The following is a 25225-nucleotide window of genomic DNA, read 5'->3' on the forward strand; positions in this document are numbered from 1 at the left end:
GCTGCTGCCGCTATATCGATACATATACCTGCATCTTATTACCTGCCGACCTCACCTAAGTATCAAAGGCGCTCCTCATCCGACAGCCCTGGAAGTCCATGGTCCGCCCGCCTTCCCGCCCCCGTCTCTTTAGCTAGCTAGCTACCTGCCTACGCGGCCTGTCCTCATGGAGACAGAGAGGGGTTAGAGAGAGGTGTCGGTGGTCGGCATCTTTTCGGCCTTCTTCGCGAACGCTGCGCGGCCGTTGGTACGCAGCGGCTGCATGAGTAGGAGCTGCTGCTGCTGCTGCTGAAGCTGTTGGTGGTGGTGGTGGTGGTGATGCGTACATGAAGCTCCATGAAGGCGGGCCGAGCAGCCAGCCATGTTGCATTGATGAGGGCTTGAGTAACTATGCATTCATGTATACTGTATACTAACTAGGCCAAAACATTTCCCCAAGAGAGCCGGGGTCGTCTATGAGCCAGCACATGGGTGGGTGCACACTACGTATACTGAACAACGTACCTCGTACAATGAACAGGCATGCGAAATAGACCTCTACTCTTTACACTGCGTCGCGTCACGGCACGCGCCGACATGGGCTATTCTCGTCCCGTGCTTCTTCCGACGTGGCCGTCTGCAATCTTTACTGCATTTCGAATTCCGTCCCATGCGACGGTCGGCGTGTAGAGAAGAACAAGCTGCGCGCGTTCCTGCCCACCGATTCCCTGTAGTATAACCGGCAGACCCTTGTCCGCAGCCTCGCCTCACTTCCTTTTATACATGCAATACCAATATATCAACGCCCGTTTGCAGACTTGGAACTTTTGCCCCGCGGCCTCCTCATGCTGCCTCGTCCAGCCGCGATCCGCTCCTTAATATGCCCTCCTCGTCGCAAAGCCTGGCCCCGTTACTACCCCGGAATTAATCATTCGTGCTTCTCAGCCCGTATTCAAGGCAACTCCACCATGCAGTGCGCTTCCAACTCCTGAACAAGACGACGCAATGTTGGAAAGCAACATGATATGACGGCTCCTCCGAAACGGCATCACCGTCCACCCAATGGCTCTGCCAGTTTGACCAGGTCGGTTATGGTCACAATCTTATACCCTCTCCGGCGAAGCTCTGGCAGCACAATCTTCAACATGGGCACCGTCCACGATCTCCTATCGTGGCACACAATGATGCCGCCGGGGTGCGCCATGCTCAGGATGTGCCTGGCGTTGGTGGACGGGTAGGGGATCTGGGGGTCGTGCGGGTATATGCTGCCCAAAACGATACGGAAGCCGCGATTGCCGAGCATGTCGCGCATGCGATAACTGAAGAAGCCGGATCCCGGGCGGAAGTAGTTGTTGGGCAGGATCTTGTGGTTGGCGTCGTAGGCGGTGACGAGCTTCTCCTTGACCTGCTTCACCTGGCGCTCCAGCTCGTCGTTGGACAAGGCGCGCGAGGACTCGTCGTGCATGGCGTGGTTGCCGAGCTCGTGGCCCTCGCCGACGAGCTTCTCCAGCGTCGCCTCGCGACCGTCCACCTGGGAGCCGATGACGAAGAAGGTGGCGTGGGCGTCATTGTCGCGCAGCACCGACATGATTTCGTCCGTGTGCGGCGACGGCGCGTCGTCAATGGACAGGGCCATGACCTTGTCCGTCAGGGTCACCTCGAAGAGCACATCGGGGTAGACGGCGCGCAGGTAGCTGATGACGAAGCGCGGGGGCTTGTAGATGCAGTAGAGCGAGTAGAGCGGCAGGACGAGCAGGAAGAAGAGGGCGGCGAGGGCGGCGAGCGTGGCCATGCGGTTGCGGCGGACCCGTCGCCGAAGCTTGGTCGGCAGACGGAAGAGGACGAGTCGGGGCATTGAAGACGTGGAGAGCATGAATGGCTCGCGGCTGGGTTGGGGTATGGGGTTGGGAGCCCGTTGGACGAGGCACTTAAGTGTCGTCGTCGTCTTCGTCTTCGTCTTGGTCGTCGCGCGGCGTGCCGTCGTGTTCGCGTCGCCGGTTGATTACATGCTCCGCTGGCTGATGCCGGTCCGTCCGTCCTCGTCTCGCGTGAGCGGCGGCAAGAAGGGAGCAGGGGCGGCCGGCGATGGGTGGCTGGTGGCGAAGCCGATGACGGATGAAGCACGTCGTCAGGTCGGTCGACAGAGACGGCGGAGGTTGATGTTAGGTTGGTGCTCAGATGGAGATTGTCAGGGGCCCCAGGCCAGCTCCCTTCCATTTCCACTCTCACTCAATCCATCAAAATCCGCTCTGGCATCCACCGGCAGGGCGAGCCAGTGGGCGGGCTCCACTGAGGCACCCTGCCGGAGCAGGGGGTGCAAGGCAGGTGCAGGCGGTGGTGGTGGGTAGGTCATTAGTTAGGCAGTTGGCTAGGTTGGCTCACCTCCATCTCGCCCAGCTATTATGCTAACCACCTTAAGGTACGGAGTAGTAGTAAGGAAACTGCCTATGCCCTTCTTCCTGCCGCAGCTTCACCTGCAGCAGTCTCTGCATGCCCGGCAAGCAAGTGCCTTCCATGGGGCCAGTATCGGCACTTTTCGGCAGCAGCCGCGACCGACTCGCCTTCCTGCCACTCATTTGCAAGGGAAGGAGCAACGCGTCCGAAGCACTGGTGGCGTTCCAAGACCGGAAAAGACGAACCAACAAGACTCCAACCAACGAGGTACCTACGTGGTTACACGGCACGTACAAGACGACACCCGCACCATTCTCTTCACACCAGCATCTTCACCAAGAGGCTGGCCACCATGTAGCGAACAGTCCTTTGGTTCGTCAGCACCAACGAGGAAGCTGAGGCAGAGTCCCACGGGAGGAACTCAATCATCCTCTCATCGTCCATATATATACAATCTACTGGGCCCTGAGGCTCTCGAAAGCCTGCCGCAGGTCCTCCTTCAGGTCCTCCAGTCCCTCCACGCCAATGCTCACTCGCAAAACCCGCTTGTCCATGCCCGGGTCCGACATTGCGCGCCACTCGATAAGACTCTCCACACCCCCCAGGCTCGTCGCGTGTTGGAAAAGCCGCAGTCGGCTCGGCAGCTTCCGTGCCGTGTCCTGGTCCTTCATCCAGATGGCGAATACGGGCCCGTAGCCCCGCGGCATCTGCTTCTGCAGCCAGCTGCCCTCCTGGCTGGCCTCGGGCTGCAAGCTTGCGTGTTGCAACCGCTCCACCACAGCGCCGACTGCCGTGGTCGTGTCCTTGGCCTGCTCCGCAAGCCAGGCGACCAGAGCCGTGGCCGTGGCGCTTTGCCGCGTGACGCGCAGCTCGAGAGTCCGCAGCGATCGAACACCTAGCCAGCCCTCGAGGCTGCCCATGACGGATCCCAGCACCATGCGCTCCCGACGCAGATCCTTCATCCAGTCCAGGCCAGGCCGCACCGTCAGCGTCCCGCAAAGCATGTCCGAGTGCCCGCCAAAGTACTTGGTGCCGCTGTGCATAATGACGTCGGCGCCGAAGGCCAAGGGGTCTTGCAGCGGCGGTGGTGCAAACGTGGCGTCGACGGTCAGATACGCGCCGGCCTTGTGCGCCTTGTCGGCGTAGTATCGCAGGTCACGGGCCTCGCCTGTTGGGTTGAGAGGCGTCTCGACATGAACAATGTCACCCGGCCCCAGCTCAGAGGGGTCGCAGTCGAGGGGCAGTTGCTGCAAGCCGGTAAGGCGGGCAAAGATCTTGATGACGCCGTGGCAGCCATGGTAGCCATCGCCAATGGCGATTCGGCGCGGGTTGATGCGCACGAGCATGGCATGGAAGGCGGATAGACCGGACGAGTAGGTGAGCGAAGGTCCCCCCAGAATGGACTCAAGGATGGCCTCGAGGCGAGTCGTGTTGGGTCCCGAGTCTCGCGAGTAGATGTGTGAGTCTAGCGGCGCCGTGGGCTTCACCTCAAAACCCCCAGTCAGTCGCAGGAACGCCGAGATTAAACAATTGTCAGGGAGATGAACGCACGTCAATGTTTTCCCCGCTCGACAGCTGGTCCGAGTCATCGTTGTAGCGGAACGTAGTGCTAACGTGCATCGCCGGCGCGACAGCCCGGTGCACAGAGATGTGGTCATCGCCGTGGACGGTCCGGGAGGAGAGGGAGAGGCCGGCGACCTCGGAGGTGGGCACGGTGGGCATCGCGAGAGATGGCCGCGAGCTGGTCCTCTTGAATTCGTCTTGAGTGTCTGTATCGGGTACGCTTGCCCCGGTGTGCGCGCCGCAGGTCGTAATCCAGATGGAGCAGCCGCGCCAGATCGCCAGAGTCGTGTGAACCAAAAGAGGCACAGAGGTAGAAGGGGGAAGGAAGCTCTCTGGTCTCTTTTATTCATGCGCACGACGATGGTGTGCTTGCTTGCTCCACGAAGTCGGTCCGGTCCCCGGGTTCCCTCCCGGGCCCGCTTTCCATCGACCCACAAACAAAATCCCAACCATGCATGGCCCGCCGCCGCCGCCGCCCATCGCCAAGTTGGTCGGCGCGTTGTCGGGAAACCTACCTACCTAGCGAGCGACTCGCAAGGGCGCGGCGGCGCGCGTGGCAGAAAGCTTACTCACTCTCACAGCCCAGCACCACCAGCTTGCTTGCCACGTACAGTACAGTACTGCTAACTACGGGACCTATTGCTTTTACGTACTTACTTGGTTACCGGCCAAACGTGGTTTGCTTTGGCTCGTCATGTTCATGCTGGCGCCCCCTCCCCTCCCTCCCCCGCCCCGTTGACAGAGGGCGGCGGCGGCTCTACCGGTAGCGGCCTCGGCGGGCGGGCAGCAGCGCGGGGCAAGCAACAGCAACAGCAGCAGCTACCTATAAAAAGTCGGGGCAGCGCCTCCGTGATCGGGGAGGAGAGCCGATGCGGACGGCGGGCACGAGAGAGGCGAGGAGGGGGAGGAGAGGAGGAGGGGTTCATGGGTAGTTTCCATACCATTTTGGGTTTCAAAGCTACAGTACCTACCCAGGTTCTCGGGATAATCGACAGACGAGGAAAGCAGCAACAGCAATACATGGCCCGAGAAAAGGCAAGGGGGACAGGGGCGAGAAGCCAGAAACGTCAAAACCAGGGTTCCCGCTTCCGTCCCGACCTGTTGCGGGCGGGGATGGTGGGCACGTGGCGTTTCAACGATTCGAATGCATAATCCCGGATTGTGTCCGCATGACTCGAGTTTCTCGAGAGCGCGACGTCACGTCCTTCGTGCACAAGACACCGCAGACTCATGCGTCCGTCGGCGGTTTGATGTCAATCGAATCCATTATCATTAAGTCATTCGGGGCCGTGGGCGCAACTCAAACGGTGCGCTCGACTGCGCCGGAGACGCGTCGTCCCGGCCATCCCCTTCTCTTCCTCGTGTGACTCCTCGCAACCGGCCACGCCCAATGTACATCCGTTGCTAGCCGGCCAGGCACACCATGTGCTCATTCAAGCGAGTGTCCTTTCGCCCATTCGACTCTATTCCATAGTCAATGCTCCCCGTAGCGAATGCGTCTTTACCGTATTGTGCCGCCTGAAACGCCGTCCAACTAATAAAACAGTGTAAAGGAGAATCAAAAGCTATGTAATCGAACAATTAGAAGCCAGCAATTCCGTCCCAAACCAGAGATGGCTCAATGCAAGGGCTCAACGGCTTTCAGTCGTCTGAGGGCGGTCCATGGCGCCGAGCTCGGAGCCCTGGCCGCTGTGGCCTCGCTTGCGCCCAGGCATAAGAAAGCGTGAGACGGGCGAGGGCTCCCCCAAGTGGCCCTCCTTGTCTTGGTTGTCGCCAAACTTGGAGAAGAAGCCGCGCTTCCGGGGCGGCTGCTTGTGGTCGTCGAGCCCGACGTCTTCAAAGCCCTCCTCGGCCGTGGGGGGCTGGCGCTCCATCATCCTGCGGTCAATGGCGGATCGTGGCAACCGGGGGAAGCGGGCCGAGTCGAGGCTCTGGCGGGTGGGCATGTCGTGACCGTTGATGGGCGACCGTGCCGAAATGTCCTATAGAGATGTCAGCCGCCACCCAAGGCAACCCAAGGCAGCGATTGTGCAGCATACAAAGGATCGCCGGTACGAGTCAAAGGACTCCCTGGATATGGAGAAGGGCTCAATGTCGCCGAAGCTGCTTCGTGTGTCCGACGAGGTTCGCGACGATAGGTACTTGCGGGGCCATTGGCCCTTTTCCTCGGGCGGAGACGGCTACTCGCGGTCAGCAATGCGACAGACAGGCCAAGGAACGGTATATAACAGCTTACCGGCAGGTAGACGCCGCTGTCGTTGACAACTGTTACACCAAGACATGCGTCAACATGGGCTGGTCCGGTCACAAGGGCACCTCCCGCAGAGCCCCGCAACAGCAACATCCAATGCCGCCCGCATCGTATGAATTGCCCCACGGGATAGACGGGAAAGGACTGGGACGCACCACTCATCTTGTACTCGCCCGTGTCATGGCTTTTGGCGCTGCGGATACTGAGCACGGACGACGCCTTGGAACCGACAGTGTCGACGCGCTCGAAACCCGGGGTCGTTGCCTGGCCGGTGACCTGTTCGGGGCGCAGGTTCTCATCATGAGCGAGGGCGCCGGGCTTCCGGGCAAAAGGGTTGCGGATGGGCATGATGGTCGCGAAGTATCTTGTTTTGTTGGTTGGCCCCGTGTCGCGAAATTGAACTCAGGCGCAATGAGATGTGTTGCCTTCTTGCGCTTCGGCGGACAGCTGGCGCAAAAAAATCGAGTTGCGCACGAGCCGAGGAAGAAATACGGCTTGAAGGCGAGGTCTCTGGTGTGAGGAGGATCAGGCGACGAGGGATGAAGCACAAGACGAGCCGAGGCCCCAGGTTCCTGCAGTTATTTGGGACTCTGGGAGTGATGAAAGGGGCGAAAGGCTAAAAAACAAAACAAAGGCCAGGCGCGCGGCGAGGAGCGGGCGGACTTTAAACTTTGAAGCGGCGAAAAGGTACAGCGGTAGCAAGTTAGTAGTAACGTTTTAGTTTGAATGGAGAGAAGGGAGCATCACGACGGATGGGGGAGAGAAGGACGGGAAGTGAGATGGATCAGATCGGACAGGATCCAATGGGCCGTTTCATTTAGGTGGCGCCGTTTCCCAGCCCAGCCCGGGCTTGGCAGATGTGGTGGGGTGATCAGTGCAAGTTTTGGCGATGTCGGGCGCTGGAGATGCCACTGACCTGCCCTGCCATGCCTCCAGCTGCCTAGGTAGGTACAGGTACCTACCGAGGCGTCTGTGGCCGCGCAGCCGACCACCAGCAGCAGCGCACCATCGTCCGCCTCATCGCGGCGGGGGTGTGGCTGTGGATTAGATCGTGGGCACTCGGATCCTTGCTGGAAAGTCGCCCAGCCAAGTCGAGTCCATTCGGGGCAAGTGCTGGCGACGATCAGGGCGAGGACGACAGCATCGGGCTGTTCTGAACCCGATCCGGGGGCGCCGACAAGTTGCGACTCCAGCGGTGAATTCTCCGCGGTTATAGTGGGTGCAGCGGCGGGCCAGGCCTCCACAATGGATGGGAGTTCCAGCACAAAAGTGGAGGGATGGAAGGAACCTGGAAGGACTGAACTGGTGTCAGCAGAGGCGGGGCAGCCTCGGCGTTCACCTCGTCGCCGGGCTAGTACGAAGTACCAGTATCAATTGCTCAGAGCGAGCACGCTGGATCGCAGGCGGGAGCCCCCGTGCGTGGCCTACCTGCAGTACCGGCCTGCCTGTACCTCGGCGGCCAGCCGCCAAAGCTGCCCGCCCAAACCTCCTTCCAAGGCCCATCTCCAATCGCTGGGCTTATTGCAACATCGTCGACGTCAATCAACCCAACACGCACTGAGCGCTGTTCATGCAGGATGCATCCGTCTGCCTCGCCCTGGCGTGGTCCATCATCATCATCATCATCATGCCCATCAGAGATCACCATCCGCCCCCATTGTGACGTAACGATTCCAAACGCGCCGCTGTTGACGCCGGGCGCGGCGACGATTGGCCTCGCCTGCTCGTCCAAGCCACCCTACCCATCCATCCATCGTCTGCCGCTTAGCGTCATCCTTGCGCGACCTAACGGACCCCTGCACGGAACCACTCCAAGAAACCTGGAGGTGGGCCGCACATCCGATCAAGATAGTACTGCACTAGTAGCACGACTGATGTGCTTCTGGTGCAGTGCTGTCAGGCAGCACCACTCGACCGAGTACATGGGCGACGCAAGCCTGGCATCATGGAAGATGGGCAAACTTGAGCGGAGAAGCCTCACGCTGTTGGGCGTGCAAGCGGGCCATGGGGTCGCGGGGTCGGGCAACTACCCAACGTCCTTGTCCTGCTAGACTCGTTATTGCCTTGGACTGACGCTTCTGCATTCGTACAGTCTTCGAACAAGCTCGTGGCGCCGCGCGTGATCACATCTCTTCGTTCGCAAAGCCATCCAACCTAAGCGTCAGTAAGCCACAGCCTGCGACGGTGGGCTGCCGGGCATACCCCAGAGTTGGCCTCCTTGTGCGCAGCCCCAACAGCCGTTGCCTCGTCGTTCTCCCAACAGGGCATCTGCACCGTTGGCAGTGGCATACATACAGCGCCCCGATAGCACGCACGTCTTGGAGCACGGCATATGCCCCAAAGGCGACGACGGAAGCCTGCAAGGGGCAACAGCCATGTGGCTGTTCATCTTACGGGCGGCCATGGTGATGTAGCAACCTAAACCCTCAACCACAATGACCCTCGATGCGGCAGGCATGCAACGCCTCATGCACAAGCTGAACACCCGCTCTCATGGACAGCAATGAATACCAGTCTGGCGATGAATCAGCCTCTTCCACGGCCGATGAACGGACACGACGCGGCCGCGACGAGCCATCGAGGCAGGGCCCGGCCGAGAGAGAGGGGCCAGCGTGCCAGGCTTGTCGAAAGAAAAAGGCCAAGTGCTCGCGGGACATGCCCTGCTCTCAATGCGTAAAGCATAGTTGGTTCAAATCCCATCATTTCGGAGACCACGAGACCGCTGACGCGACCCGCAGAGGTCGAGTGCGTCTACGACGACAGGAGGAGCAAGCCCGGGATGCGGCCAGGGGCTATAGAGTCTTTGAACCAGAGACTACGTGCGTCCATAACCCATTATCGACCTTTTCTTAAGACGACTCACAATACCCACCCCAGAGACGCTCGAGCAAATGTTCATGGGCCAGGGCGTGCTCTGGCAGCAGGTCTGGCGATGCCTCGACGCCATCTCGGGCAAGACGCGCCTAGCTCCCACCAATCCCGGCACAGAACCGGCACAGCAAGCGGATGCAAACATACACGATAGCTCGGTCCGGCTGCGAAACCTTCTTTCATCTTTGGCCGACACAGAACACGAATTGGCGGCACCAGATTGCGAAGAGAGGCGGCTCAAGAGACGTCGGGTCGACAAGGCCCAAGAGACAGCGGGGGCTCAGCCAGCATCGAACCCTTGCGTCAGCGACGCCGAGCTGGACCTGCCAGAAGACCTCGTCGACTCTCTCGTTGACATCTACTTTGCACGCATCCAGCCCTGGATTCCCATGCTCCATACCGTTACCTTTCGCCGTGACATGAATCTCCCGAGCATGCGCCCGAAGCTGCGGACCATCTTCTCAGCCATCATCTCTATATGTACGCGGTTCTCCGACGATGCCCGTCTGGGGAACGCGGATGCAAAATCCAAGCTGGCTAAGACACACCGCCAGAGGGTCATCCTGGAGAGCATGGAATCCTTTTCGGCGAGGAACCTGCAGGCACTCATCATAGTCGCCTTTGACACGGTAAGCGAGAGGCTGTATTGTGCCTGAAAGGAAACGGCTTCTCATTCTAGGCGATAGATTGGCAGCGGCCGGGGCCCTTCGGCATGGGTAAGTATGACGCATAACCATCATGTTGTGCCAGATCAAGTATCTCGTCTGACATGTACCTCCCGCAGTCCATCGTCGGCAGCATGACGCGCACCGTCGAACAGCTCCGATTGAGCGTCGAGAACGAGGACCGCTACGCGACTACAAACGAGGCCAAGGTCCTCATCAAGCGCATGGACTTTTTGCCGCAGTGTCAAGAGTGGACAGAGATAGAGGAACAACGGCGAATTTTCTGGAACACGTTCCTGATGGACCGATTCTGCAGCATTGCCACCGGATGGAACCTGTCACTGACCGGTGCCGACGTCAAGAGGAGGCTGCCGTGCGAGGGCAACCTCTGGGAGAAGGGAGTGCCCCTGACCGAGCCGACACCGTACTTTGGCGTGTCGGAGAAGTCGGACAGGCTCAACGACCCGCTGCCGTCGCCGAGATCAGAGACTGCCGACCACGAGTCGCAGACTTCGTTGGGTGGATTCGCGTATTCCATTGAGGCAACGGAAAGCTTGAGCCTCGTGACTACCTTTTTCCTCCAGCAGGCTGTCAACGTCACCAAAGTTCACGAGCTCGAGTTGTGGCTGATGCGCTTCAAACAGCTTGACCTCCGCCTGGTGCAGTAAGTGATCAGTCCCTACTTGTGGCGTATAATGCCAAATTTTATGTCATATATACTTTGTATATAGCATGGCTTTGTATTCATGGCTAGCGAAGGTTACTGACGGCGTGTGCAGGTGGAAGGTATTCCTACCGGAGCGATGGCGAGAGGGCTGTGCCCGCGGGCCCGACGGTAAAATGGATTGTAATCTCATTCTAGCGCACGTTACGCACAATACGGCTGTTGTGCTCCTCCATCAGTGCATCGCGTATCCGTCGCCAGAGTGGCAGTCGATTCCGCTCCGCCTGCCGTCTTCCTCCAGCGCAGAGACTTGTCTCGCAGCCGCCAAAGAGGTAGCCCTTATCACGGACAACTTCTTGAGGTGCACCGACTTTCTCGTGAACCCTCAGTTCTCTTTTTGTCTCTTTGTCTGCGGCCGAATGCTAATTACGCACGCCGCGTACTCGGGGGCGCCCATCACAGAGGAGTTTGAGACACTGGTCAGGGCCCTTCAGGAGGTTTCTCGTCGATGGAACGGATCGCAGGCATCGCTCAGCCTGACGAAGCCATGCGACGACTTGGCCTCCAAGTTCGCCTCCCGATTGCTCAATGATAGGACCTCGGTCCCTGACATGGGGGACATGCGCCAGGCGGTATACTCTGATGTGCATGTCGCACTCGATGTAGGATCGAGCCCTAGGAGCCATGTCAAACATGCCGACGTCACGGGATACGGCTACTACAATCCGGCGGCCAACTTTGGCCTCCCCATTCAGTGGCCTGACAAGCCCACGACTTGTTGTCACGGCCCTGAACTGCCACGGCAGGACAGTCCCCCCGACAAGGTGTCCATGGCCTTTCCTCCGCTGCCGGTTGCTCTCGAAATGTCCACACTCAATCCGCCATCGACTTCGCAAAGGGCACTGGGTCAAGTCGCACAGCCGTCCGCAGTTTACGATGTACCGGCGGGCGAAGCTGCACCTTCGTCATCGTCGGCGGCATACGAGACGGGCGAGGGCATGTTCGAGGTGCTGAATTCCTACTTGGACTTGGGCTACCCTGCGGATCAGCGAATTAGCATGTTTTCTCACTTTGAAGAGGGTGAGGGATGAATAGCCGTCTGGGGGTGAAGCGCGCGCTACAGTTGTAAAGGGAATCCTTTTTGCATGTGTGTGCCGTGGCTGACATGCGATGCAATAAGATTCAAAGGCAAGGCTCGCCGTCTCGTCTCGCGTGATCAACCTCTGCCATTCTTGACGCGTGGATGAGGCGGGAAATAGTCACTGTATGGCAAACTATGCACAATATTTTGCTCTACTTCTTTACCTGGCTGTTTAGTCAGTTTTCGGCCAGTGCAAACGTGCTGCAGGCGTTGATTTGGCGGATATGAGGAGCCCTCCTTGTCAAGAAGCGCCACCAACATGCGCGTGATCCCAGTGCGGTGCAGCGTGACAGATCGGGACGGCGGCTCAACCGTCGGGTCACACTCCGCCGTGCACGGCTGGGAGAGACCATGGCTGACTAGTTCAGGCCCAATATATCGTTGTGTGACTTGCCTAATAGGCACCGTCCTGCATACCCGTCAGCGCGTGCGCCGTGTTGACCAAGTCTGGTCAGATGTGTGTGTGTGTGTGTGTGTGTCCGTGTGTGTGACGTTGCGTTATTAGGGACTCCATACGATAGTCGTACGTCGTGTACAGTGCCGTACAGTACAGTACAGTAACAGCCGGTATTAATCGAAAGGCACTTTTTTTCACGCGGAGTCGCAGACATGTGCACAATTACGGGTAATAGGTAGCAACCAAGGCGGCCCCGCGCAGGGTTGCTTCCCGCTTCTTGGCGGTTCAAGTTGTCGGCAACCAAGTCGCTACGTAACTACCTAAGGTAAGGAAGGTACTGTGCTGCACCAAGTACGTGCTCGCTACCATAGCCCGGTTGGCCTCCCTCCACGAGCCGCCACCACCCCTCACTGCTCAAGGTACGGTACTAATGTAATCGGTAGGTAGGTACATAGGTACGTACCGTACTGTACAGGACTGTATCTGAGAGGTGACAGACAAGGCGTGGGTCGTCGCAGCAGCAGCATCGTCCTTGGGCTGGGCTGGGCTGGGCTGGGCTGGGCTTTCGTCGGCCCCCGGAGCAAGTCCCGGGCCTGGCGCCGGCGTGTCGCGCCACCGGCCCCACCCACCCCGCAGCGACACCCCGGTCCCGGGCGTCGGGATCCGGACGCCGTGAATCTTCCCTCTCTCCGCGCAAGGCACGCACGCACGTCGAGGGCTGACGAACGCGGGTCCAGACTTGTTGCGCGAGACCGCGGGCTGATGACGGGTGATGGGGAAAACGACGCGTGCTGAACTGGTTTTAATATCGCCGTGGCGCTGCCTTTTTTTGGGTTCTTATTTCCTCTCTTGGGCCGTGCATGCAATATACTCGAGCCACCTGACGGGAGAGCTGGGTAGATTCTGCCTGACTTGCTCGTTGCTCCGGTCGTGAAATCAAAATGGGCAAAGAAATCAACCCCGTGGAGGAGCGGTCAATCGATGACCTAAGCGATGGCGTCGACCGCGAGGTGCGTTTGCCGCCCCCCCCCCCTTCTCCTTTCCCCTAGAAAAGACAGAGAGAGAGAGAAAGAGACGCCTCTCTGGCAGAGACATCGCCCCAGTTCTGACCAAGCCTGTCCGCATTCCTCAGACGGCAGCGTACGCCGCGCGCGAGGCCGTCGTCATCGACGACGAGACCAACCGGCGCCTCTTCTGGGCCATCAACAAGCACGTGCTGCCCTTCATGCTGGGCACCTACTTCTGCCAGACGCTCGACAAGGGCACCATGGGCTTCGCGTCCATCATGGGCATCATCCAGGACGCCGGGCTCGACGGCAACAGGTTCAACTGGGTCGGCACCGTGCTCTACATGGGCGCCCTCGTCGGCGAGTACCCAACAAACTTCTTTATCCAGAAGCTGCCCGTCGGCAAGTACCTGGCCTTCAACGTCGGCTGCTGGGGCGCCGTCGTCGCCTGCTCGGCCGCAGCCAACAACTTCCCGTCCCTCATGGTGGTGCGCTTCCTGCTGGGCTTGTTTGAGAGCGTCGTGCAGCCTGCGTTTATTGTCATGTGCGTTTTCAGCCTGCCATGCTGGTCCCCCCCTTTCTCTCTCTGTCTCGCAAACTAGGCGTATATGAATCCATAAGAAAGCTAACGGGTTGGTGAGCGTGGCAGAACATCCATGTGGGTATGTATACACTGAACCTCGTGCGGTGATGCAGCCTCTTCTCGAGCTAGTTGCTGACCCCATGCGCGCAAACAGTATACAAAGCAGGAGCAGATGATCCTCGTGTCTCTGTGGTATTCCATGATGGGCATCCAGCTCATGGTAAGTATCGATCCCGTGCCATCGGGTTTCTGGGCGAAAACGCCCTGCTCACCCAGTATCTAACCTCTCTTACCCCTCGCAGCTCGGCGGCATGATTGCGTATGGAGTCTCGCACTATAGCGGGGCCATCATGAAGTCGTGGCAGCTACTCTTCATGGTCCTCGGTCTCGTGACCGTCGTCTGGGCCGGCTGCCTGGCGCGGTGGCTCCCCGACTCACCCATGAAGGCCAAGTGCTTCAACGAGGACGAGAAGCGGCTCATGGTGGAGCGCGTGCGCGCCAACGAGACGGGCATCCAGAACCGCACCTACAAGAAGCCCCAGATCAAGGAGGCGCTGACGGACCCCGTCGTCTGGTGCTACATCCTGCTTCAGCTCACCTCGACGCTCATCATCGGCGGCCTGAGCACCTTTTCCAACCTCATCATCAAGTCGTTTGGCTTCACGTATCTCCAGACGCAGCTGCTGAATATTGCCCAGGGCGCCGTCACCATTGGCGTCATGGTGGGCGGGGCGTGGGCGGCGACGGCGACGCGGCAGACGGCGTTTGTCATGCACGGCTGGTCAATGTGAGTATTTTCTTTCCCGAGATGTGAGGGTGGGGGGTCCATTTTCGTTATTCTGCAAAGCCCGGTCGGTCAATTGGCTAATTGCAAGCCCTGGGTGTGTGCTGGTGACAATGTAGCCCGGCCATCATCGGCACCGCCGTCATCTACTCGATCGCGCCGTCGCACGACACGCGCATCGGACTGCTCATCGCCTTCTACTGCACGCAGTTCTTCCTGGCGCAGGGCAACCTCATCTTCTCGCTCATCTCACGCAACATCGCGGGCCAGACCAAGAAGTCGACGACGCTGGCGCTGACGTTTATCGGCTGGGCCGTGGGCAACATGACGGCGCCGCAAATCTTCCAGTCGAGCGATGCGCCACGGTACAAGAAGGGCTTCACGGCACACTTTTGCCTCTATCTCGTCTTCAACGGTATCCTCGCGACGCTGCGCATCCTGCTGGTCCGCCGCAATCGCGCCAAGAGGGCCGCCCACGTTGGGCCCGACGCGGACAACGATGGGCGGCCGCTGGCCGAGGGCGAGGTCAAGGGCCTGGGCAAGGAGCACATTTCGCATTCGAGGGCGTTTGCCGACTTGACTGATATCCAGAACCCCGATTTTCGATACGATGTATAGGGCGAGCGGATCGTTGCCGAGGCCAGGCAGGTCGTTTGGGTTCGTAGGGACGTCGGGGCCGAAGGCTGCAGGGCCATTTATTTCGTCAATGTCGGTTACGTCGCCATGGTTATAAATGGCTAATGAAAGCCTCGGTCTGTGGCTCGCTTGCTGAGGTCAGGTTGCACGAAGAGGAGCGTGGTAGTTTTGAGAGCAATATCGTTTCCCGTCGAGGCCAAAGGTGACATGTGATTTGCAATGCGTCATTGTCTCTGTATCATCTTGAGCGCGTACCACTACCAGCCACGCCACACATCATGCCATACTACTTCGTACAGCGAGTGTAGAACAAGGAAGCGAGAGCAGTCCCATGTCGGTGTCTCGGAGCATTCCTGGTGGCGAGATGATTGATCAAACGTGCGTGGTTGTAGGGTAATCTGAGATGATCCGGGGGGGGGGGGAGACGTACCAAGTACCTATATCCCGCGGCGCTACATAGCGTAGTAGTAGACGGAGAGAGAACCTTAGTTAGAGCCTCAGCAAGAGTGGCGGCGTACCTGATGCGGGTACGGCACGGTAATGCAAATGCAAATCCTGCAGAATGAAACAGGGTTAGTGTTGCGACAAAGTCCGCATCGTTCTTGGGGCGAATGCTGCTTCTTTTTCATGAACAGCACGTGGCGCGAGCACCTTTCACAGTACGAAGAAGTGTAGGTGTGTTGCAGCGGCGGCGGCGCAGGAGCAAGCATGTGCGTACCTAACTGTACCCACCCAACCCAGGTTCCTTCCAGATTTACGCGCCAAGGCACAACCGTTCTTTGCACCTTCCGCAGCCGCAAACCTCTACGTATTCCTCCTCCTTCTCCTCCTCTTCCTCCTCTTCCTCCTCCACCTCCTCCTGTCGTCTCCAAATCCTCACCTTTGTTCTCGTCAATACTGTCCCCCCGAGCGTGCTTCTCGTCACACTCGCACATACAGCACATTGCGTCGTACTGTACTGCACGGGAATGCGCCGTGCACGAGTCGGGCAGCCATTCGCCATCAAGCACCCGCCCCCACCGTCTCCTCCCACCTCGTCAGCAAAAGGCATCGTGCGCCCTCGTCCCCTCGTATCGTGTTGGCTCATGGTACTGCAGAGCGGTCCGCTGGTTGTGGTCCCTGCGCGACCCAGCCGAGCACAGCGATGATGCGCTGGTTCGAAACGAGGGGAGGCGGCGCAATGATGCTTGCCAAGCTGTGGAGGGGCTCCAGTTAAGCCGTTCTGGACTGATTGACGGATGAACGACAGCTCCCCAGTCGGTCCACGTCGCATCGTGCCGGGCCCATCCTTGCCCGTCGGCCTGCCTCCCCTGCCTGGCCTCGGAGCCATACAAGTCTGTCCCTCGAGACATACGAGTCACGCCTTGTCGACCTTTTTTTTCTTGGTGCGGCTCCCAACATGTCACCGCGCAGCAAGCGGTTGCACCGGCGGCGTCAGTACTCAGCTCGGCCGCAGATCGGCAGCTTTGTTCGGGACGGACGTGCGACGTGCGTGCGTCCCTGCGCTTCCTACGTACTGTACTGTATGCAACATGCCGGCCGGCCATCGGGCGCCTATCCCATGAGTCCTTGGATGCCCCGGCCGCCACGCCCAACAGTACCGCCGTTGCGTTATTGTTGGCCGCACAAAGGCCGTCGCCGTGGCCTGGCCGACCCTGCTGCCTCTTGTTCTTTGTGAGACGATGCGACTGCCACGAGAGTAGCCACACAAAGTCCTGCAGTCCACTTGCCTCGTCTGCATGTCGCAGCCACCCCGAGACGAAAAAGCAAGTCTTCTGCGACTCCCTTGCACTCGATACCAAAATAATTCCCGCCTGGTGGTGCGTATTTCTACCAGTGAATTACTCACTGAATCAAAAGGCACAGACAGGCTGCCCCCCGTGACTCTCTCTGCACTCGGATTTCGTAGGTTGCCATGTTGCCCGATCTCCGTGACTCGTCTTCCCCGTTGGTGACTGAAACGTCGATCGCTCCTTGCCCTTTCGCGGTAGCAGTAGCAGCCCCAAAGGGGGGAGACGAGCTCTGGTGTCACGGACTCCCAGCTGCCACTGCCGCTGTCGCCGGTTCTTTCCACTCTCGGGCCCGCTGCCTTGCTTGGTTCACTCGTATGCCGGCTGCTGCTCCTCGTTTGCGTCGGGACTCCCACCGGACCTCGCAGATTCTTTTTCTTCTCCCCATTTGCATGAAAGGAGAGAGCGTGACACGATTTCACTACTTTTGCCTGCCATGGCCCCGTCGTCTCTCGCTTAATCTCGTCCGCCAGACTCTTTCCCGCAATTTGTTCGAATACTTAGCAGGCGTTCTCGTCTTTTTTTTTTGCGCAAATTCCCACGAGGCAGCCTCGCGCGAGACGGCCGAGATGGGTACCTTCTTTATCGGCTGGGAGCTATGGCAGGACATGACTTTTGTGAGATACGCCCCCCCTTCATCTTATGCCGCGGGCTCCTTGAGCTTATGCAGTCATCGCCTTTTTCTAGGTCCTCGCCTGTGCCATCGTGCTTGTATTTGTCATTGGCGTCGTCAAGCTGTGGTGGTCCAACCGCAGAATTCGAAAGTACGAAATCATCGAGGAGGAGAGGAGGAGGAGACTTCAGGAGATGCGGCACTGCGGCATCGACTCGACCAACCCAAACGACATACCCTTTGGAGTCCGCGCCCTGGAGAGCGGTGTCGAGGTCGAGGGCATCTGGATATCGCGGACTAACACCCCCGACGGCAGCCGACTTGGAGCCTCGTCAACCGTCACACTCACAGAAGAACCGCTTGGTAGCAGGGGAAAGGGAAAGGAGCGGGTCGTAGAGTCGAAGCTGCGGGACGACTCGACCACGCATTCAGTCGACGACAGCCAGTTGGCAAAGCGCATGACCATGACACGCATTTCTGGAGTCGTTGATGGCACAAAGGGCGGCAGCGACTGGTCCACGACGGACGTGCGCGACTCGACGGAAACCGAGATACTATCGACGTATTCGACCAGGAGGCCGTCTACGTCTCGAGACGCCCATGGAGGGGGCGAGTCTAGCGCATCACCATCACCATACGCCCACGAACGAAGCTTTCCTCTGATGCCGACCATGGGCTCGCAACCGGAGCCGCACCATCTCAGGGTACCGACTGCGACGTCGCACTCGCACAGGCACTCGCTCGAGGTGGAGCCCCGGGAAGCCGTCTTGTACGGCACGGCCGAGGTCTACGCCAACAGAAAGACGAGGCGCAGCAACACGGGCTTCGAGGTGTTGCCGGCCGGGGTCCTGGGTCCCAGGCAGGAGCTTCTCAGTTACGATGCGGACGAGTCCAACGTTGACACGGATGCCACGGTGCAGCGCAGCGAAGGGCCGTCGAAGCTGCGGAAGAGGGCCCGCAACTAGAGGGGGAAAGGGGGGGGGTGCTGTGCGGGATCAAAGCAGCCTGGTTTTCTGCCATCATATAAATTGTTATGTCAACGGACAGATATAGTGCTGGCTGTACTAGTGCGCAGTACGGTAACTACTTGACCACGAGGGGGCGGCGCCTCTAGGGCGGGCGCCGTTGTCGCGACCTGACACGGGCCCTGCGACGATCGAGGCGACCAATGTAACGTTTTCACGATGCGCTTTGTACATACGAAGCACATGAGACACGCCAAATGACTGACGGCCGGACAAAGAGCACGTGGGACGCCATGTACGTATCCAGTGATTGCAGTACTACAGTACAGTACGCATCAATCAGTGAGTGAATGGATGGGTGAAGACTTGCATGGCAACGTCGTCTTCGTGATTGCTTTGTTTGGCGGTGAGGTGACGTGAGTTGAGGTGCGGCGCGGCGCGGCGCGGCGCGGTGCAAGTGGCTCGTAAATTCGACGGACCGGCTTTCCCCTCCGAGGGTCGGGGATAACACCACCGCCCCTGAGCGACTTCATCCAGTAGCACACAGCACGCCTTTGTGAGTGAGCTCTGTCAGCACGCACTCGACCGACTACTACTCGTTAGGCCGCGCGTTGCCGCGCCGGCGCCGGATGCAAGCTCGCGTTATAAAAGGCACCTCCGAGATGGAGGCCGTGCCATCATGGATGGGCGCGACGGTAGAAAGATTGCTTTGCCACGAGTATCGTCTCCCGCCGCGGAAGAAGAGCCCCCCCCCTCCTCCCCGGGAAACATCACCAAGTGAAATTTAACAGTGAGCACCACGAGAGGAATGGCGCCACTATCGTCACCGTCGTCACCACCACCACCATCCGCTGCCGCTGCCGCTGCCGCCGCCGCCGCGGTCGCTTCGCAGGGAGTCGACCGGGCCGCCACCGAGGGCTTCGACGACGCGGCGGCGTACGACCTGCACCGGCCCTCGTACCCGCCGCGGGCCGTCGACTCGCTCCTGGCGCACCTCGGGGTCGGGGTCGCGAGCGGCGGCAGGGATGGCGGCGGCGCGCGCGTCGTCGACCTCGCGGCGGGGACGGGCAAGTTCACCGAGCTGCTGGCGGCACGGCGACGGCGGCGCGACGAGGGGGCCGTGGTGGCCGTGGAGCCCGTGGCCAAGATGCGGCGCGCGCTCGAGGCCAAGGGCCTGGCGGGCGTGACGGTGAGGGACGGCCTGGCGACGGCCATGGAGGGCGTCGAGGACGGGTGGGCGGACGCCGTGGTGGCGGCACAGTCGTTTCACTGGTGAGTTTGTTGAGCCCGCTGCTGCCATGCCATGCCATGCCATGCCATGCACGCACGCGCGAGACCCTTTCTCCGGCACATCGGGGGCCCTACGGGGGAGAAAGGAAGGAGAAGACGTTGTTGGTAAGGGGAACGAGGGCTGAGAAGCCGCGGGATGCGTCTAGGTTCGCGCACGAGGCGGCGCTGCGGGAGATTCGCCGGGTGCTCAAGTCGGGCGGCAAGCTGGGCGTCATCTGGAACATTGAAGAATGTGCGTCCGTCATCTCCCCGACCCCTCCTCTCCCGCTGCCATTGCCACGATTGCTTTTTTGCTAAACGCTCGGGTGCGCGCGCGCGCCTCCTCCCCTCCGCTTAGACAACCAGCCGCGCGGGTGGAAGACTACTACGCGATGGGAGCGGGAGCTCAACGAGCTCATCCTGGCGCTCCCCGCCGACGGGCCGCCGCGCTTCCGCGACGACAGGTGGCGCGACGTGTTTGCGCGGCAGGCGGCGGAGCATCGGGACGAGCATAGACACTTCTCGACGCCCCTCGGCGAGGAGCGGCTGCCGTTCACGGTGTGGCGGACGCGAGAGCTGCTCTGGGACCGCGTCAACACGCTGAGCCAGGTGTACATGCTGGAGCGCGGGGGACCCAGGGAGGCGTTCCGGGCGCGCTTCGACGAGATCCTCGACGGCGCGGACGGGTCCTGGAACGACGAGGGGGAGATTGAGTTTCACGGGACGACGGTGTATGCGTGGACGACGAGGCTGTGAGGGGACGGGGTCTGAGCCCGTCGCTGCCCACCAGCTGGATGGATCACATGCGAGGGACTGGCAGTGTGTCAAACTTTTCTTGAACTCGTAGTATTCCAGTTCACCGTCTATGAGTCTGCGGAAATGTACATGACTGCGTGGAACATGTCAGCTGGCTCGCTCTCATCAGGGTGCCTGCAAAGGGGTGGGTGGCCGGGCCCAGGTCGCCTCACCGTTGTTGCCTCGCACAAAGGCGTCGCCGTACTCCCTTCGCTTGGTGCCGTTGACAAACTCCTGCGTCTTCTCCAGCGCAATGTTCATGTACCCGTCCACGGACTGCAGCTCGCCTGCACAGAGCGATTGTCGTTGCCACGGTCAGCAGCGGTCGGTCGGGGAGGCAAAAGAGGAAAGGGGGAAGAAGGGAGGGGGGGGATGCGCAAGGGAATTGGGGGCCGGCGGCAGCAGCAGCTCACCCTTGTAGACGACGCCAGAGTTGAGCTTGACGACGACGGGGTTGCCGATGATGTCGCTCAGGAAGCTCGACGGGTCCTTGCCCTCGCCCTGCGAGGCGCTGCCGTTTTCCATCTCGAGAGAGTCTGCCTGTGCTGGAGGATCGGGTCGGGTGGGCGGGCGGCGGCGCGTTTGGTGAGCCGTGGGTTGCTGGCGGGTGGTGCTGTGATGCGATGTGATGTGGCGGATGGACGTTGAAGTTTGGAGATTGATGAGATTGCCGGATTGATGAGAGTGAGGTTGGTTGAACGAGGCTATTGGGGAGGTACTTCGGACTTTGCACCCCACCTCGGCGGGTGCTAAGGCTGCCGGAGCAGTGGGGGCGGCTCGCACTGTGGCGGACTGCCCCCGCTGCACGCACTCGGAGCCGCTGCCGTTAGCGCTGGACCTCCACTGAAGCCGCCCCCAAAACCGCAAGGCTGCCTTGTGGACGCGCCTGGACGCGCCCTGCTGGCAGGCTTGGCTCGCGCCCGCCAACGACACTCACTCGGGCAGCCTTTGTACATCCTCTCAACTTTGTTCCAGGTTGGCTTCGTCTGGTAGCCTCCACTTCCGTGCTCACTCGACCATAAAAGACGACTGGCTAGCCCTCCTGCTCCCCATCTGTGTGATGGTGGTGACATTACTACTGGACTTTGCTCAATTTTGAGACAGAAAAGAACCTCAAGCAATAGTTGGCTCTCCTCCATGGCCGACGGCGCAGCCGATGATGCATCGCCGCCGAAGCGGCTCAAGAAACTGCCCTTCAAACCCACGGCGCTGCGCAAAACGTCGCTACCCAAGCTCGCCTCGAGCGACGACAACGACAAGCACGGCGGCGGCGGCGGCGGCGGCACCAACAAGGACGACGATGACGGGCTCGCTCTCTTCCGCAGGGCCAAGGAGATGGAGCCCATCGTGACGGCGGAGCACGAGCGCAGGCTCAAGAAGAAGCAGCGCGAGGAGGAAAAGAAGAGGCGGGCAGCCATCAAGCTGGGCAAGCGACCACTGCAAGAAGTGGCCAGCGACAACCATCTTGACCACGTGCCTCACGACGATGGCCAGGCTTGGGATCACGGAAGCCATTCGAGAGAGCCACTGTCGACGGCAGAATCCGGTGACGGCCTCGGCCCCAGCTCAGGTGGTCTTGAAAAATCCACGACCGTGGACAAGGACATCTTCAGGTGAGCGGCCTTTGTATTATCGCAGGGTTTCAAGCCGTGGCTGACGTGTACACGACGTTCTTCGTAGCGACCTGGTCACCCCTCCGGCCTCGAAGCGCTCTAGGATCGAATCTACTCCCACTAGAACCCCCATTCCGACCTTTGAGGAGGCCGGGGATGTTGCCGTCGACTCGCCATCTACGCGCGTCCTCCGGTCAAACCGCAAGGCAGCAACGCCTATCAAAAGCTCCCCTCAGAAGGCGGCCGCTCCCCGGACAAACGACAACGTCATCGCCATCGAGTCGGACTCGGACTCGGAAGCTGCTTTCGCGACACCCTCCAGACGTCGCCGTCGAAGCTCCAGCGGCGTGGTGGTGGTCGACGACTCCCCTGCGCTGCTGGCTCCCGACGAGGAGGACGCCGAGTTTGAAGAGTACGTGCGGAAAGCCGAGGCGCAACGCGCGCGTGACCAAGCCATGCTGGACAGCGGCGCGGACACTGGCACGCCGCCCACCAAGGATCAGGTCGAGATCGTCGTCATGTCCAAGGTGGCCAACACGGTCTCCTTTCGAGCCAGGGTCCTCTACACCAAACCGCTCAGGCTGGTGCGAGACACGTGGATGGCCATGCAGCGGCAGAAGGGGGTTAGCCTCCCTGTGCAAAACGCTGACGACATTATCCTCACCTGGCGGCGCAAGAGGGTCTACATCACCTCGACGCTCCTCCACCTGGGCATCCGGCCGCGCCACGGACGCGTCTGGGTGGACGGCAACGGCAGGGACGGCCTGATGGACGACGGCACGCGGGTGCTTATGGAGGCGTGGACGCCGGAGCTGTTCCAGGACATGGAGCGCGAGGAGGAGCATCGGCGCAGGCGCGAGGCTGGCGAGCTGTCCGACGACGATGAGATCGCTGACGAAGAGCCACCGGCGCCGGAGATCAAGCTCAGGGTGATACTCGTGGCCAAAGGCATGGAGGAAGTCAAGCTGACGGTGCGGCCCGAGACGACGGTCGAGACGCTGGTAACGGGGTTCCGGACGCAGAGGGACGTGGGCTCGGACAAGGAGCTGCGCGTCAGGTTCGACGGCGAGTGGCTCGACGAGCACGTCACCATGGAGGAGGCCGATGTCGATGACATGAACAAGTTCGAGATTCACTTCAAGTGAAGCGCCGGTCCAAGGGGCCAAGGGCCAGCGACTCGGACATGACATACGGGGCACACGAAGCACAGGTGCGTTTTCTGAATCAGCAATCGATAGCGAGAAAAGATACCCCCGGGCAACGAATGCGACGACGGCGTTATGGGCGCCGCAGGCCGCATGTATCGTTTACGCAATGTGTGACACGTCCTGGTACTGTACTGAACCAACTTCCCCAGATGCTTACTACGTATGTGACGCTTGGTACGCTCCCACCTCGACCGCACTCCGACTGCTTCAAGAGTCTGCTCGGCTCGGGCCGTGGACCGACGGAGAATGACGAGGCGGACCGGGACGGACGCCAAGGGCATGTCTACGCCACTCACCATGAGTGGAGGGATATGGCGGCTAAACGCCGAGCGCTGCCGACAGTGCAAGATGATGTTGCAAACCGAGCTCAGGCGCCCCGCGATATGGGCGCATGCATGCGTACGCGTTATGTGCCAGTGCGTTCCGGACTCCTACGATGGGGACTGGGCGGCAGGCTCGCGGGGACTCGGATGGCGCGTCCTCTGAGTGTGATGGGGCGTCTTTTGAATATGAGGATGACGACGACGACGACGACTGCGAAGAGGAGGCGCGCGCGCTGGCGACAGGCGGCTGCGTTGCGTCTTCTTATTTCGTTCGGACCGCCCGCGCCCACGCCCACGCCCGGGGGCCAAGTTTCGTCGTGGGCGCTCCACGCGACTTGACTGATTTTTGTTTGGTCTTGGTTTTTCTTCTCTATACCGGGCGTTTTTTGCTCGCGTCTGATCCCGCCGCGAGGACGCGAATTTCGAGCGAGGGAAAACGGTCCGTGGGTCGACGGGCGTTGCGGTTTGCTCGAGCGCCTTGGCTCTTCTTAGCAGCGGCACACGCACAAGGTCTCCTTGGCTCTGGCAACCCAACCCAAGCTGGGTGTGATGGAAGCCAAGTATAAAATACCATACGTCCGTCCATCCCGCCACCACGGAGGCCATGAGATGTGTCTTGGCTATCTATCGGCTTGGTCGCCCGGCCTCCTCCCCATCCCATCGGTCCCCTTGATCCGTCCCTCCATCGATCCTTCGTCCCGTCTCGGAGAGATAAAAGGGCTTTCGGCAAAAGCGATCAAGGTCCCTGCTTCAGCTGCAGCCGCTGCTGCTATTGCTGCTGCTGCTGACGGCCCCCAGGCTTGCAAGGCGTCCGTGTCCGATCTCCTCCCTCGCCCTTTCAACTCGACAGCTTTCTGAAGAGTATCCCCCCTACCCCTTCGCCCTTGCACATAAAATGCTCCCCCTTGTCTGCCTCCTCGCCCTCGCCGCCCTGCCCGCATCGGCACAGGGAATCGGGGCCTCTAAGCCGTCGTCAACCCCAAGGCCGATGTTCAGGTTGGAGTATTGCGCACGCCTTGGACAGATGGTGCCGGTGCCGGTGCCGGTGCCGGAGCCGGAGCCCGACGAGGGCGGGCGGCAGCATCGCCAACCCGCAAGCCGCTGCTGGGAGACGTGGCCCATCGTGAGGCAGCTGAGACGCATCGCCGAGAAGGGGAAGCCAGAGGAGCGCCACGCCAACGGGCACTACTTCGCCTGCCGTCGATGCGGCAACAACGACCGGGCTTGCTACTGCGCCTACTTCACGGGCATGCCGGAGGGGGGCGGCCGCCTCAGACTTGCCGTCCAGCGGCTCGAGGAGCTCGAGAGGCTCCGTTTCACAGCCTGCGGCAGTTTAGCAGACAGAAAGGCCGGCGGGGGCGGGGGCGTCGAGGTCGCCTACGTCGACGACACGCGCCAATGCGACAGGTACTGCGAGAAAGGAAAGGGGGAGAACGTGTACTGTAGCGACGACGAGGCGACCCTCGTCGATGCCTGAGACGAGGTACGGCCAGCGGGGTTTTCTCTTACCTTGTTTTTTTTTTTTGTTTCTTTTTGTTGCTCTGTCCTTGGTTCTTCCACTTGGCATGGATAACCCACCGTGTTCCGAAGTGTTGAACACACGACGTTGGCTACAAAATAAATAGATAAAAATATAAAATAAACAACAGCTGGTTCCCATTTACAAACAAGAGTACAATGCACCAAGTCGAGGGGGAAGACGGACTTTACGATG

At 60.2% G+C, this 25225-nt stretch overlaps 11 protein-coding genes across 13 annotated transcripts; 7 read left to right on the forward strand and 4 right to left on the reverse strand.

The window, feature by feature from the left end:
- Positions 1–459: 459 nt before the first annotated feature.
- JDV02_001348 (Cystathionine gamma-synthase) lies at positions 460–2169 on the reverse strand. Its single transcript, XM_047982267.1, has one exon. The coding sequence runs from the start codon at positions 1850–1852 to the stop codon at positions 1028–1030; it is 825 nt and encodes a 274-aa protein (XP_047838229.1). The 5' UTR covers positions 1853–2169; the 3' UTR covers positions 460–1027.
- Positions 2170–2391: 222 nt separating this feature from the next.
- Positions 2392–4236, reverse strand: JDV02_001349 (Cystathionine gamma-synthase). Its single transcript, XM_047982268.1, has 2 exons — positions 3925–4236; positions 2392–3854 (listed from the first exon to the last, which is right to left on the reverse strand). Exons 1-2 carry the CDS (start codon positions 4093–4095, stop codon positions 2829–2831), a joined length of 1197 nt encoding a protein of 398 aa, XP_047838230.1. The 5' UTR covers positions 4096–4236; the 3' UTR covers positions 2392–2828.
- A 908-nt stretch (positions 4237–5144) lies between these two features.
- On the reverse strand, positions 5145–7393 carry JDV02_001350 (uncharacterized protein). The gene is made up of 3 exons (XM_047982269.1): positions 6173–7393; positions 5976–6116; positions 5145–5918 (listed from the first exon to the last, which is right to left on the reverse strand). Exons 1-3 carry the CDS (start codon positions 6533–6535, stop codon positions 5568–5570), a joined length of 855 nt encoding a protein of 284 aa, XP_047838231.1. The 5' UTR covers positions 6536–7393; the 3' UTR covers positions 5145–5567.
- Positions 7394–7597: 204 nt separating this feature from the next.
- Positions 7598–11874, forward strand: JDV02_001351 (uncharacterized protein). 3 transcript variants are annotated; one of them, XM_047982270.1, is made up of 6 exons: positions 7598–8870; positions 8926–9006; positions 9065–9687; positions 9745–9774; positions 9843–10387; positions 10503–11874. In XM_047982270.1, the coding sequence occupies exons 1-6, from the start codon at positions 8681–8683 to the stop codon at positions 11476–11478; spliced, it is 2445 nt and encodes an 814-aa protein (XP_047838232.1). In that variant the 5' UTR covers positions 7598–8680; the 3' UTR covers positions 11479–11874. The 3 variants fall into 3 exon arrangements, with proteins under 3 accessions (XP_047838232.1, XP_047838234.1, XP_047838233.1); XM_047982272.1 differs by having other exon boundaries at positions 7598–8204; positions 8280–9006; XM_047982271.1 differs by having other exon boundaries at positions 7598–9687.
- A 992-nt stretch (positions 11875–12866) lies between these two features.
- On the forward strand, positions 12867–14917 carry JDV02_001352 (uncharacterized protein; the record flags this gene model as incomplete). Its single annotated transcript, XM_047982273.1, has 6 exons — positions 12867–12935; positions 13058–13476; positions 13582–13594; positions 13670–13735; positions 13818–14302; positions 14419–14917. 6 exons carry the CDS (start codon positions 12867–12869, stop codon positions 14915–14917), a joined length of 1551 nt encoding a protein of 516 aa, XP_047838235.1.
- An 871-nt stretch (positions 14918–15788) lies between these two features.
- Positions 15789–18669, forward strand: JDV02_001353 (uncharacterized protein). Its single transcript, XM_047982274.1, has 2 exons — positions 15789–17342; positions 17413–18669. Exons 1-2 carry the CDS (start codon positions 16851–16853, stop codon positions 18301–18303), a joined length of 1383 nt encoding a protein of 460 aa, XP_047838236.1. The 5' UTR covers positions 15789–16850; the 3' UTR covers positions 18304–18669.
- Positions 18670–18816: 147 nt separating this feature from the next.
- JDV02_001354 (uncharacterized protein) lies at positions 18817–20447 on the forward strand. The gene is made up of 3 exons (XM_047982275.1): positions 18817–19575; positions 19740–19825; positions 19931–20447. The coding sequence occupies exons 1-3, from the start codon at positions 19112–19114 to the stop codon at positions 20326–20328; spliced, it is 948 nt and encodes a 315-aa protein (XP_047838237.1). The 5' UTR covers positions 18817–19111; the 3' UTR covers positions 20329–20447.
- On the reverse strand, positions 20396–21024 carry LSM6 (U4/U6-U5 snRNP complex subunit lsm6). The gene is made up of 3 exons (XM_047982276.1): positions 20781–21024; positions 20541–20654; positions 20396–20461 (listed from the first exon to the last, which is right to left on the reverse strand). The coding sequence occupies exons 1-3, from the start codon at positions 20890–20892 to the stop codon at positions 20436–20438; spliced, it is 252 nt and encodes an 83-aa protein (XP_047838238.1). The 5' UTR covers positions 20893–21024; the 3' UTR covers positions 20396–20435.
- A 480-nt stretch (positions 21025–21504) lies between these two features.
- On the forward strand, positions 21505–23125 carry JDV02_001356 (uncharacterized protein; the record flags this gene model as incomplete). The annotated part of the gene is made up of 2 exons (XM_047982277.1): positions 21505–21980; positions 22048–23125. 2 exons carry the CDS (start codon positions 21505–21507, stop codon positions 23123–23125), a joined length of 1554 nt encoding a protein of 517 aa, XP_047838239.1.
- A 935-nt stretch (positions 23126–24060) lies between these two features.
- On the forward strand, positions 24061–24369 carry JDV02_001357 (uncharacterized protein; the record flags this gene model as incomplete). Its single annotated transcript, XM_047982278.1, has 1 exon — positions 24061–24369. The coding sequence occupies one exon, from the start codon at positions 24061–24063 to the stop codon at positions 24367–24369; it is 309 nt and encodes a 102-aa protein (XP_047838240.1).
- A 166-nt stretch (positions 24370–24535) lies between these two features.
- On the forward strand, positions 24536–24988 carry JDV02_001358 (uncharacterized protein; the record flags this gene model as incomplete). The annotated part of the gene is made up of 1 exon (XM_047982279.1): positions 24536–24988. One exon carries the CDS (start codon positions 24536–24538, stop codon positions 24986–24988), a length of 453 nt encoding a protein of 150 aa, XP_047838241.1.
- Between the last annotated feature and the right edge of the window lie 237 nt (positions 24989–25225).

This window comes from Purpureocillium takamizusanense, chromosome 1, assembly GCF_022605165.1.
Source record: "Purpureocillium takamizusanense chromosome 1, complete sequence".
Classification (NCBI taxonomy): domain Eukaryota; kingdom Fungi; phylum Ascomycota; class Sordariomycetes; order Hypocreales; family Ophiocordycipitaceae; genus Purpureocillium; species Purpureocillium takamizusanense.

What these genes read in the sequence shown, in the direction of transcription:
- JDV02_001350 (XM_047982269.1), bottom strand. Translation starts at nt 6,535, where the DNA reads ATGCCCATCCGCAACCCTTTTGCCCGGAAGCCCGGCGCCCTCGCTCAT. An exon ending in ACAGCGGCGTCTACCTGCCG is followed by an intron (nt 6,117 to 6,172) that starts GTAAGCTGTTAT and finishes GACCGCGAGTAG; the next exon opens with CCGTCTCCGCCCGAGGAAAA. An exon ending in ACTCGTACCGGCGATCCTTT is followed by an intron (nt 5,919 to 5,975) that starts GTATGCTGCACA and finishes ACATCTCTATAG; the next exon opens with GACATTTCGGCACGGTCGCC.
- LSM6 (XM_047982276.1), bottom strand. Translation starts at nt 20,892, where the DNA reads ATGGAAAACGGCAGCGCCTCGCAGGGCGAGGGCAAGGACCCGTCGAGC. An exon ending in CTCTGGCGTCGTCTACAAGG is followed by an intron (nt 20,655 to 20,780) that starts GTGAGCTGCTGC and finishes CGCTCTGTGCAG; the next exon opens with GCGAGCTGCAGTCCGTGGAC. An exon ending in CTTTGTGCGAGGCAACAACG is followed by an intron (nt 20,462 to 20,540) that starts GTGAGGCGACCT and finishes TGTTCCACGCAG; the next exon opens with TCATGTACATTTCCGCAGAC.
- JDV02_001348 (XM_047982267.1), bottom strand. Translation starts at nt 1,852, where the DNA reads ATGCTCTCCACGTCTTCAATGCCCCGACTCGTCCTCTTCCGTCTGCCG.
- JDV02_001354 (XM_047982275.1), top strand. Translation starts at nt 19,112, where the DNA reads ATGGCGCCACTATCGTCACCGTCGTCACCACCACCACCATCCGCTGCC. An exon ending in GCGGCACAGTCGTTTCACTG is followed by an intron (nt 19,576 to 19,739) that starts GTGAGTTTGTTG and finishes GGATGCGTCTAG; the next exon opens with GTTCGCGCACGAGGCGGCGC. An exon ending in CATCTGGAACATTGAAGAAT is followed by an intron (nt 19,826 to 19,930) that starts GTGCGTCCGTCA and finishes CCCTCCGCTTAG; the next exon opens with ACAACCAGCCGCGCGGGTGG.
- JDV02_001351 (XM_047982270.1), top strand. Translation starts at nt 8,681, where the DNA reads ATGGACAGCAATGAATACCAGTCTGGCGATGAATCAGCCTCTTCCACG. An exon ending in GTCTTTGAACCAGAGACTAC is followed by an intron (nt 9,007 to 9,064) that starts GTGCGTCCATAA and finishes TACCCACCCCAG; the next exon opens with AGACGCTCGAGCAAATGTTC. An exon ending in CTTGACCTCCGCCTGGTGCA is followed by an intron (nt 10,388 to 10,502) that starts GTAAGTGATCAG and finishes CGGCGTGTGCAG; the next exon opens with GTGGAAGGTATTCCTACCGG.
- JDV02_001353 (XM_047982274.1), top strand. Translation starts at nt 16,851, where the DNA reads ATGTTGCCCGATCTCCGTGACTCGTCTTCCCCGTTGGTGACTGAAACG. An exon ending in TATGGCAGGACATGACTTTT is followed by an intron (nt 17,343 to 17,412) that starts GTGAGATACGCC and finishes GCCTTTTTCTAG; the next exon opens with GTCCTCGCCTGTGCCATCGT.
- JDV02_001349 (XM_047982268.1), bottom strand. Translation starts at nt 4,095, where the DNA reads ATGCCCACCGTGCCCACCTCCGAGGTCGCCGGCCTCTCCCTCTCCTCC. An exon ending in CGAGCGGGGAAAACATTGAC is followed by an intron (nt 3,855 to 3,924) that starts GTGCGTTCATCT and finishes TTTGAGGTGAAG; the next exon opens with CCCACGGCGCCGCTAGACTC.